Source organism: Paralichthys olivaceus, chromosome 15 (assembly GCF_024713975.1).
Source record: "Paralichthys olivaceus isolate ysfri-2021 chromosome 15, ASM2471397v2, whole genome shotgun sequence".
NCBI classification, from domain to species: domain Eukaryota; kingdom Metazoa; phylum Chordata; class Actinopteri; order Pleuronectiformes; family Paralichthyidae; genus Paralichthys; species Paralichthys olivaceus.
Genome location: NC_091107.1, coordinates 14,172,752 through 14,184,191, shown reverse-complemented (window position 1 = coordinate 14,184,191; position 11,440 = coordinate 14,172,752). Strand labels below are relative to the sequence as shown.

At 38.6% G+C, this 11,440-nt stretch overlaps 1 protein-coding gene across 1 annotated transcript; it reads left to right on the top strand.

The window, feature by feature from the left end:
- Positions 1-2,325: 2,325 nt before the first annotated feature.
- On the top strand, positions 2,326-8,305 carry grk1b (G protein-coupled receptor kinase 1 b). The gene is made up of 8 exons (XM_020085557.2): positions 2,326-2,466; positions 4,209-4,921; positions 5,292-5,419; positions 5,682-5,839; positions 6,625-6,708; positions 6,870-6,994; positions 7,098-7,299; positions 7,467-8,305. The coding sequence occupies exons 2-8, from the start codon at positions 4,223-4,225 to the stop codon at positions 7,748-7,750; spliced, it is 1,680 nt and encodes a 559-aa protein (XP_019941116.1). The 5' UTR covers positions 2,326-2,466; positions 4,209-4,222; the 3' UTR covers positions 7,751-8,305.
- Positions 8,306-11,440: the final 3,135 nt, after the last annotated feature.

Below are 11,440 nucleotides of genomic sequence, written 5' to 3'. Positions count from 1 at the left end.
TCTCATAGGTCATTAACAACTTAACATTTATTTAGTTTAATTTACAAACATTAAGGTTGCAGCAACATCTCCATTATCTTATCCTGTTCAAAATTCTTCAAACTGAACTTAAAATTAAATTTCTCCATATTTGATTAATTTTAACCCTCAATTTTTTTTTTAACCCGCACATTCCTTAGTGGTGATATTACAGTTTTCTCGGGTGAGTTTAGGTAAACACTGGGTCAGCAGGGCAGCACCATCACCCTCAATTAGAGATTATTGTCGGAGGGAGAACAGTGACGTCTTGGGCTGTTTTTAAACACATCTCAGTTTAATCATCTGAAGAGCAGTTACAGCTCAGTGGCGCGAGGATCACCAGCAGCACAGCAGATCTAGTGTGTGTGCAAATGTAATGGGATTTTTGCTGTACGCTGAATTAATTAAACAGGAAAAGATTATGCGCTTGCCTTAAAACCATCGTAAACCACCAACTAGTCATTATTTAGTCGAGCCATTTGAGAACGATTGACTTGTAGCAGTGAGAATGAGGAATGAAGAATGAATGTAAATGAAGATTTTTTTTGACGGTGGTGTTCACAGGTCCTAGTGGAGTAGTTTCTATTTCTGTGCTCTCACCTTTGACCTGTACATGAGAGGGCAGTGGTTAGATGTATGTGAGTATCAGTGTCTTTGAGCCAAAGACTAATCTCCCTGTCTGGGTGGGTTGGTTTGTTCTTCGTCACTGAGCTGGATTAGAATGCAAAATAAAATCTACTTCACCTCTACCCTTCTGAAATGGGATTTATGCTCAGGGTCTTTTGAACAGCAGCCTGAGGCCCAGGACAGGAAATGGGTTTAAACAAGCCTAAGAGGACTACATTTTATGGAATGGTTGAATGGTTTCTTTTCTGGAGCCGCCTTTAGTACCTCCGTTCAATCTGCAGTTCTTTCAAATGGCTGAATTTTGACAAAGAGCCAAAGCAACTTGAATTTAAATTCTCACATTTAGGCACAAAATGCTGAACTCACATATAAGATTAAACAAATCAGAATAAGGACATCTCAAAGTTATATAAGCACAAGTTTCAGTGTTAATTACTAAATCAGTGCAGAGTTTGCATGATCATCATAATATAAACAGTTTTGCAACATCATTTCTAATTACATTACTAAATTACATTAAGAAAATGAAATGTTATTTCTTGCCTATTATCAGAATGATGTCATGTATTGATTGCCTGGTGTAGTACTGCATGTTTTGTTTCAATGTTACCAGAAGTCACTTTACTGTATTTTAGATTGATGGTTTTACAAACAAACTTTGTGGTCAATGTTGAACACAAAAAGTAAACAGATGCAGTGACACTCAGACACAGTCATGTCTTTTACTGTCGTAAGAAGGCAGGATTTACAGTGAAGCCAAATGAAGAGCATAATAGTAAACTGAAACACTTAAAATGAGTTCCCATCACACTCCTATGTGATGGTCTGACGACTTGACAGCGTGCAACCACCTCCACTGGCTTCTTTTCCTTTTATACTGATAATGCGTTTCCATTGATTAAATTACATTTATTGATTGATTAAACTCACTTTCTGTTTATGATCTTAAAAAAGTAATTATTTCATGTTAAACAGGAGCTGCCTATAGTTCCTCTGCTGTTTGACACCTTCCACCCTCTTTAGCTGCCTTATTTAAATCCCTCTTCTCCCTTTCCTCCACCGCACACTAAATCCTTCTCACCTCAAATGTATCCACACACATTTCTTTCTCCCTCGCTCGGGAATGCAGTAAAACTATGGCACAGTTGTGGATTTGCATTCAGCTTCTACAGCTAATGTGAATTTAAACAATATTTAATCATGTATTTCAGCTCATACGGATACAACCATAGTTCAAAGATCATGTTAACCCGTGTGCTGCAGTGTTGGGCTCTTGGACAAGAACAGGAGATAATCTACTTTCAACGTGCAGCCTGATTCTGAGCCACACTGTCACTCAACTGACTGTGTGCCAGAACAAAGTGAGAACTATACTCATTATACATCACTGTGTATCCAGCCTAATAGAAAAGTGGGAAAATATCAATAAAGTATTAATTAATATGATTAATAATGTACTACTCTAAAATGAAAAGTGCAATCATTGACACCGGGTATTTATTATTTTAATAGAATGATGCTCACTGAGTTGGAGCAGGATTCCTCATCAGTAATCACTGCTGCTGCTGAGTTACACTAATAGCTTCTGCCAAGTTGCTGGGTGTAATCCTCACCAGCTAATGAACTACCAAGTAGGATTTCTGGGGCAGGGTAAACCTCAACTAGATGCCCCGACCTTTTCGACACATCCCTCCAGGACCCTGACACGACGGAGATGATTTCTCTTTGTTCTGGTTGAAAATACATGTTGGATGACAGCAAGTGATTTGATTCGTTACGGTCAAGTTCTTAATTGAATTCCTGCTACACCAAGAAAGTAGGGTAAGTAGTATTCATTAATAATAGTCTTTTTTTAAGTAGAATATAAACTAGAGAAAAATGTGTTGATTAACCTGCTGACATTATTGTATGGTTTAAAAAAAAATCCTACATTAAACAGTCCCTCATTTAAAATCTGTTCTTGCTTTTTATCATCAAGTGCAGAATCCAAAATCAGAAATAAGATCCTGATAATTTTGGCAATCTTAATTTCTCCCCATTTTCCACACTGGATGATATAAAGGCTGCTCGAGTTTTGGGTCAATGTGATGTAAGGATTATTTGCATTTGAGATCAATAACATAAACGTTTCTTGTCCTGTGCTAAAATCTGTTGGGTCGAAGAACATACTTTATTATATTTCGATGTGGAAAGATCCTCACCTTTATTGGGGTAAACACATTTAAAAGGGAGAAACATGTAGGCTAATCATCTAAATGTAAATTTCTAGTGTCGATAGTCAGTGTTAATTGGATTAAGCAGAGTCAGGAAAGCAGAGACAAATAGTATCACTTTCAGCTTCACTATATATACCAGGTAAAGACAGAGCAGCTTAAGTAATACACACCCAGAGAGGCTTGGCACACTTTGCACATCCTGTCCCATTTAAATGCAAAGAAACAGCATTCTTGTGCTTCCATAAGTTGGGCTCAGTCCCTCAGGCTTAACAGGCACACGTTTCTTTCAAAAAGTTTTCAGTAATTGAAGTAGAAGTGAATTTGTTGTTGTTTGCCATCGTCAGATAGGTAATCTGAAGAAGTGAACCAGTCTGAGGAACTGAAAAGACCTTGTGCTGCACAGTGTTAGTTAATGCTCTCCCTCCTTCCTGGGCTTGCAGCTCCTCAAATCCCTTTACTAATAATGAGTGTGTGGGCATTCAAGTGCAGTCGAGCTTAATTACATGTCCTGTCTATAACATCAGAAAGTTTAAAAATAGGTTTCCTCTGTTTCTTATGTCTTTTGAACAGCAGGGTGCAGCACATCACAACATTATTTTCTCTCTCTCACCTTAAACATTCTCTTTCTAGAACTGCTACTCGCTCAACCAGAGACAGTCTCTGTACACGAGGCACAATATGATACTTATGAGTACATTGTGCTTAAAATAACCTGTGGAATGCACTTTATGATTGATGACATAATAACGTTATATTTAACTAATTATTTACTATTTTGTATAAATAGAACTATTATGTTAAATGATTATATTAAAATATAAGTGTGGGTAGCAGTACTGAAGATGCAACATGATAGCAGCTTTACCATAATCAAAATGTAGCCCAAAAATGTTTATGTTAAAAGTTCAGTGTGTAGAATTTAGTGACATCTAGTGGTGAAGTTGCATGTTGCAGCTGAATAGCCCTCACCCTCACCCTCTCCTTCCAAACATGAAAGAGAACCTGTGGTAGCCTTTAGTTATAAAAACTCATAAAAAGGTGTTTAGTTTGTCCAGTTTGAACGACTGTAAAAGAAAAAAACACTGTGATCTCCATAGAGAGGACCTGCTCCTGATGTAAATATAATGTATTTAAATATAAAGGACCCATTCTAGGGTAAAGAAAACAACAATTTGTACAATCTAGGTCATGATCACTAAATAGGCTTCTAAGTCCGGTTAGAATTACTAAGACTGCAAACTAATAGACTATGAAGTTTATGTAATGGGAGTTCCTATATGGATTTGCTGAGTTGTGGCCTCTCTAAATATTTCTTATTGACTTTTGTCTGTTTTGTGTGCACCACAGAAAAGGGTGGAACCATGGACATCGGCGGTTTGGAGACGGTGGTGGCGAACTCGGCCTATGTGTCCGCCCGAGGCAGCGTGGACGGAGCTGCAGCAGCCTCCATGCGTGACAAGAAGATGCGTGCCAGGTTGAAACTGCCGCACATCAGAGATTGTGAACACATGAAGACGACTGTAGACATGGCATTTGACAGCATGTGCATCCAGCAGCCCATCGGCAAGCGCCTGTTCCAAATGTATCTTGAAAGTGATGCAACCCATAAAAACACTGGGGAGCTGTGGAAGGACTTTGAAGACTACACAATATGCACGGAGAAGGACAGAGTGCAGAAGGCCCAAAAAATAGTCAACAAGTACTACGAGTCAGCTTCAAAGAATTTCTGCAACTTCTTGGAGGAGAAGGCTGTCACTCGGGTCAAAGAAGACTACAAGAATGTCCACGGTGACCTGTTCAAAGAGAGCGAGAAGCAGCTGCTCAAACACCTGGAGAAGAACGCTGTGGACGGCTTCAAGAACAGCATGTACTTCCTGCGTTATGTTCAGTTCAAATGGTTGGAGAGCCAGCCTGTGGATGAGGAGTGGTTCATGGACTTCAGGGTCCTGGGCAAAGGAGGTTTTGGGGAAGTGTTTGCTTGCCAGGCCAAGGCAACAGGCAAAATGTATGCCAACAAGAAACTGGAGAAAAAGAGGCTCAAGAAACGCAAAGGCTACGAGGTAAGGTGACATCCAATGTCCTACTCACAGATTTTCATAGTGTCAAACTAAATAGTTACAGCACAAAGTTCATAGCACTGGCAACCTCATGATGACCCAGTGAGAGCAGACATAGTTGTAGCACACATAGTTTGCTGCTCCTCGAGTAAGTCATAATAGAACCTTACACATTTAAATTAAAGCAAAACCTTATGAATAAAAAATGGGTTGCTGCTTTGCTTTTTCAGCTTTCAAATATCAAAGGTCTAATATAGGAAACAAAAGGTTAGATCAGAGCCATAGATCTATCACACACACGCTTTTATTTTTGACATTGTACATTCCTGGGTTTTGTTGGACTAATCATGTTCTGGTGATTCTTTCTATTCAGGGAGCAATCGTGGAGAAGCGCATCCTTGCTAAAGTTCACAGTCGCTTCATTGTGACATTGGCTTACGCTTTCCAGACCAAGACAGACCTCTGCCTAGTTATGACCATCATGAACGGTGGAGATCTCAGGTGCTCCGCAGCTTTACACACATATTCAGTAAAATCCAGACAGACTGACTTTTATATACTGTGTTCTGTAGATGAACAACAAAGGAATAGTGTTCCCTCTTATCTCAAAAGATTAGCATGTGGGTAGATAAACCTCTCAGCTCACATATAGGCTCTCGTGTGTATCATTGAATAAGTTAGCATAGCTTCCTATCTCTCCTCTGCTTGTCTTGATTTCACAGAGGTTTCAGAAAGTTAAATTGCGCCCTCCCTCCTCTGACAGGTTTCATATGTATAATGTGGATGAAAAGAATCCTGGTTTTGATGAGAAACGAGCACGTTTCTACACAGCTCAGATCATCTGTGGGCTGGAGCACCTTCACCAGCACAGGATCATCTACAGAGACCTCAAACCAGAGAACGTACTACTGGATGATGCAGGTGAGACATTTCCTCTGCAGCTTCTCATGTATCTGCGTGGACACACTGACATTACAGCCCAGAGTCACTGTTCCTGTCCCATATGGTTCTCAACTGTATGACTGTGGCTTTCATGTCATTTAACACTTCAACAGTTGAAAATCTTTCAAAATGCATTATTGCATTAAAGGAACACTGTTGCTTTTACTGAGCAACAGCGCCCTCTGCAGCCACACGTGGTGATTTAATTCTGTTGGCCTCCATGGAATAAGTGTAAAAATAAAGTATCAATCTGTTGACAGGAGCTCTGACTGTGTCGTCCCACTCCCTGAACTGAAAAAACTAATGAATGGTGGATATTGCCCATGATCCCCAGCTTCATGAAACAGAATAGCTGCTGCTCTGACAAAAAAAAGGATATAAAGAAATAAAGATAAATGCTGTTTTTTTAATAACTTGACTGATCTACAGTTCAGGTAGGATTCTGGTAATTAAAGCTGTGACTATCAGTCAGTTCCAGGGGAATGAAAGCAGTTCCCTTCTCACTGTTCCACCTCTGTGAACCATCAAACCCATTTTGAAGGTGATTTTTTTTAGGTAAAAAATATGTAATTTTAAGCAGCTAACTTTGGCTTGAATCATGATGGTGGCTCATCTCTAGGTTGCCATGGAAACCTATTCTGCACTCACATTCCACCAACATAATTCAGGAGAAATTGAGGGAAACATTTCAGTAACATAACAATCACAAATCAAACAGTCAGTGGCCTATTACACTGTTGTAATGAAAGCCTTGTCACAAATAGGACATGTCCGCCTGTCAGATTTGGGTCTGGCTGTTGAGCTTCCACCAGGAAAAGACAAAACTGCTGGATATGCTGGAACTCCAGGTAAGTGAACAATACAATATTTAAAGTAATTAAACATATCTACCTTAGTACAGCGGAAATGTGATGATCCAGGCCAATGTTACTGTGAAAAAACAAAACATGCGGACCATGTTTTTCTAAACTGTCCATTATGTGTAAAATCCTATTATTGATGAATATAGGTTTCATGGCCCCAGAGCTGCTCCAGAAGAAGGAGTATGACTACACAGTGGACTATTTTACTCTGGGAGTCACCCTTTATGAGATGATTGCTGCCAAAGGGCCCTTTAGAGTTCGTGGAGAGAAGGTACTGAGTCAATATATGGGCAAAACCTTTTTGCTCTTTCTTGCTGTACATTGCCAAATCTGTGGTAATATATATTTATATAAAATGTATGTGTTTTTTTCAGGTTGAGAATGAAGAGGTAACTCGCAGAATCTTGAACGATCCAGTTTCATACACACCAAACTTCAGCAAAGAGTGCAAGGCCCTGTGTGAAGGTCTGATGGACAAGGACCCTGTGAAACGTCTGGGGATCAAAAATAATGATTGCTCGGAGCTCAAGAATCAGCCCTTCTTTAAAGAGATTAACTGGGGCCGTCTGGATGCAGGTGGGTGATGTTGACAAAACCAAGAGTCATGAGCAACGTAGGTTTTTAATTGCAGTACGCTTCGTATGATTTCATCTGTCAAATGCTAAATAGAAAATGCAAAAATACCAGGCATTGGCTATAAAACAGACTCAAACTTGACTATGTCCTGTTTGTTTCATCCAAAGGCATGCTACCTCCACCCTTTGTCCCCGATCCTAAGATGGTCTATGCCAAAGACATTGACGATGTGGGCGCCTTCAGCACAATCAAAGGCCTGGTCCTAGATAACAAGGACACAGAGTTCTACAATGACTTTGCTTCCGGTAACGTCCCGATCCCCTGGCAGGAGGAGATGATTGAGACAGGTGTGTTTGGAGAGCTGAACATCTGGGGCGAGGGCGGAAAGCTGCCCAATGACCTCGACCCTAACTTCGTAGAAGCCAAAGGTGGGGGGTGTGTGCTGCTGTGAGTTAGAGCAAGAGATGGCAACAGAGCAGAGAGCAAATTGAACAAGTGATCATTTGGTGCCACACACTGGTTATTTTCTTTGTACCATAATCTGTAATAAGCAGTATTAGTGGTGTAATGATAAACTAGCTTCACCTTAACCACAGGCATGAAAACGAGTGGACTAACACAGCCACATATATATCATATATGTACATACATACCTAAATAGTCCTGTGTGTATATATGTATGTATGCATATATAGTATACATAATATTTCTAGTGTTACTGTAAAAGTGACATCATGTATCAATGTATATATGGTTTTGACTGCTGTGATCTGACTTTATATGTAATTTATCTCATTTAGTCATGACAGAGAAATGTAATAATAATAATTTGTATAGAAACAACATGCAGCTTAATATAAATATTAATTATTTATTATGTGCACCAAAGAAAAGTATGATGCCATTGTAATGTTGAGTAATTACTGTTTTATCATTTCTTATATTGCAGATAAAATTTGAACATTACATAGTTTAGAAGCAATTAATAAAATCTTGCAAAGCACAATTTCTTACCTCTTTCTTGTTCTCACAGAATCAGATGTTTTTTTCGGATTCATTAAAGTTTCCTCTGATCAGTTTCATCCATGTCAGACAAACTTTCCATTGACTTCTATTATGTAAGAATGTAAAAGTAATTCTCTAGTTAGAATAAGAGTTCACTTTTCAGAGGAAAAACTTTTAAGCTTTTTACACGGTAACTTTTTATAGTTCTTAGTATTTATGTGACTAAATGAAAGAGGAGTTATGGGAGAACAGATGTCAGTGTGGCTCATTGTAAATGAGCACAGAAACATGCTCACTGTTGGGGTGGTCAAACATTTGCTTTGCATGTTAGGAGCTTCATCACTGATCGGGTACAGTATGAAATTACCTTGGTTTATTGTGTAGAGAGCCATGTTCTTATCTAGTTCTGATGCTGTTGTACTTACACAGTGCACAACACATTAGCTCCATTTGAATGAAATGATCACAAATACACAGTGAACCTGCATCATCTATTCCTATAGGAGCACCGCTGAGGCCTCTGGGCTGCTACATCTGCATGTTGTGTTTTACGAACACTTGAAGGGACTGCAGACCAGAAAAGGCTTATTTTGGCAGGTACAAACATTTTGTCACCATGCAAACTGGGAATCATGCAGTTAAAGGTGTAAATGACTGCATCTAAAAAATGATGATAGCAATCAGTGGCAAACTTTAGTGCTTATCAGACCTGAACATGGGAACTTGTCTCTGTCATTGCATTTTCTGCAATTGCTTTATGGTTTCTAAATCTCTTTATTAATATATGAGGTAAGAGTGCTGTGTAAATAATGTGGTATCACCACAGATACAGACAGTTCATGTGTAATCCATTTTCTATACATATTATCACACTGTACATATTTTTCTTGTTTTTCCACTGTATATATTAATTTCTATTCCATTCATATTTTTCCTATGCCTATTTTTTGACTCTTGCTGCTGGAATATTATAAATGTATAAAGGATTATTTTATCTTATAGGCCATTGGAAGGTCATTTTTTTATAATATTTTAACTTTTGGATTGGACATGTTTATTTGCTCTTCGGATGTATTTACTACACTGAGAGGAATTCCAGGTAACAATTTACCAGTCGCTTATTTCCTGCTTCGTAGGAGAGTTAAATCAGGAAATAACACCATGTGTTGTACACATGAGGAATCAGAATCAGAATCAGAAGTACTTTATTAATCCCCGTAGGGAAATTCAAACGGTAAAGGTAAAGGGACAAATGGCCAGTATAATTATTCAAATTGATATACATCCTCTATGCTAAAAAGTACTGGACAGCTTAAGAGGAACATCTGTAAAATATTTGTTTGCAAACATATCCAACTGTTTGAACATCTGTCTATGAATCTGATATGACTAGTTAATTTTTTATTATCATGTTATCATGACTGCACGGACCTCTTCATTATGGCATTGGATTACAATTTGTTAGTGTAAGAATGATTTTTCTTTTGTGTTTTTAATCAAATCAAACCACAATTTTAATAACATATATAAAACTGATGGATCCTGTCTTTGAAGACACATTTCTATTTTATTCAAAAATATAACAGTTACTTTTTAAACCACAGCACACTTTAGATCAACCTTTAAAAGTTAACTATAAAGTAACATGAAGAACAGTTAAGTAGTAAAAGGGAGTGTGAGGTTATATTTATATATGTGTCCCTGACAAATTCAGCTTTGAGTGTAAAGAATGACCACTGTAGTTTAAATTATTCACAGTTACTGACAGTAGCAGCCGCCTCAATGTTTCTGCTAAAAGATGTTGACCTATGTGATGTAATTCACCTTGTGATGGAGGGAAGACGTTTCAGGACACCCACGTCTCAGGCAGATGCATTCTTCTGAAACGTGGCCAAGGATTATCGAGATAAACACTACAACATAACACTGTATATTGCCACCCAATTCTGAAGGTTATCTTTCTCATAAAGAACTTACTACATGTACAAATACTAAACATTAACTGACTGTGTGTCTCCTGAACCTGAGAGACACCTGTACCATAACTGTTTATACTCTCTCAACCAGACGCTCGGGTCTGTGCTGCGACCTCGGGTGCTCCGGTGGTTGTGGACTGTGTCTTCACAGCAGGTAGCAGAAGTGATGCTTTTGAAATGAAAATGTCTGGATCATCATCATCGATCATCACATTCATAACATCTATGAGTTCAAACTTGATCCTGTCGACAAACACATTTTCAACCAGAAACATTGTTATACTTCAAATTTATTTTGACCTCTCTCACTCTGTTTGAACAAATACATTCTTGACAATACAACCAATAGTATGTTTCAGCGAGAGACGGACAGACAGGGAGACAGACAGGGAGACAGAAACAGACAGAGAGAGAGAGAAAGACAGACAGACAAAGAGAAAGACAGACAGAGAGTTAGATAGACAGAGAGATAGATAGACAGAGAGACAGACAGATAGACAGACAGAGAGAGAAAGACAGACAGACAGAGAGAAAGACAGACAGACAGATAGTTAGATAGACAGAGAGATAGATAGACAAAGAGACAGGCAGGCAGACAGAGAGACAGGCAGGTAGGCAGAGAGACCGACAGAAAGAGGGACAGATTGGCAGTCAGTCTATGCTGTGTGTGTGTGCATGCGTGTGTTTGAGCCCTAATCCAGCTAACAATCCTGTTGATTGATAAGGAAGTATTGAAGCAGTGACCTTACCGAAACTCTGTCACATTCGGTACACAAATAGTGACTGTTTAAATTTATACAAACGTCACATTATTCAAACATTTAGGGTTTGTTCAACCAGTTAATGTTTAGAATGATTGAAGTCATTTTTTGTCAACCAAAAGACTGCTTCATTTAGCTCTCATTATTATTATGTTGTACCTGACTGACGCACTGAGGTCACTTCTTCAATATTCAAGTGAATAGATTCATACACCAAGTAAGCAGTTCTTAATACTTTAAATAATAATATGTATTCGCTCCTCACAATGTTTTTAAGTCAATGCAACATATATTCATGGGAGGTTGAGTTTTAAGATACAGACGCCAACATGAAACCACAGTGACAGGTTTTCTAATTAACGCACATGATTAATCCTATTGATCCCTCACAACACAGAA

Coding starts and splice junctions, on each gene's coding strand:
- grk1b (XM_020085557.2), top strand. CDS start 4,223: ATGGACATCGGCGGTTTGGAGACGGTGGTGGCGAACTCGGCCTATGTG. Junction 5,840..6,624: donor CGTACTACTGGATGATGCAG/GTGAGACATTTC, acceptor TGTCACAAATAG/GACATGTCCGCCTGTCAGAT. Junction 7,300..7,466: donor CTGGGGCCGTCTGGATGCAG/GTGGGTGATGTT, acceptor TTTCATCCAAAG/GCATGCTACCTCCACCCTTT.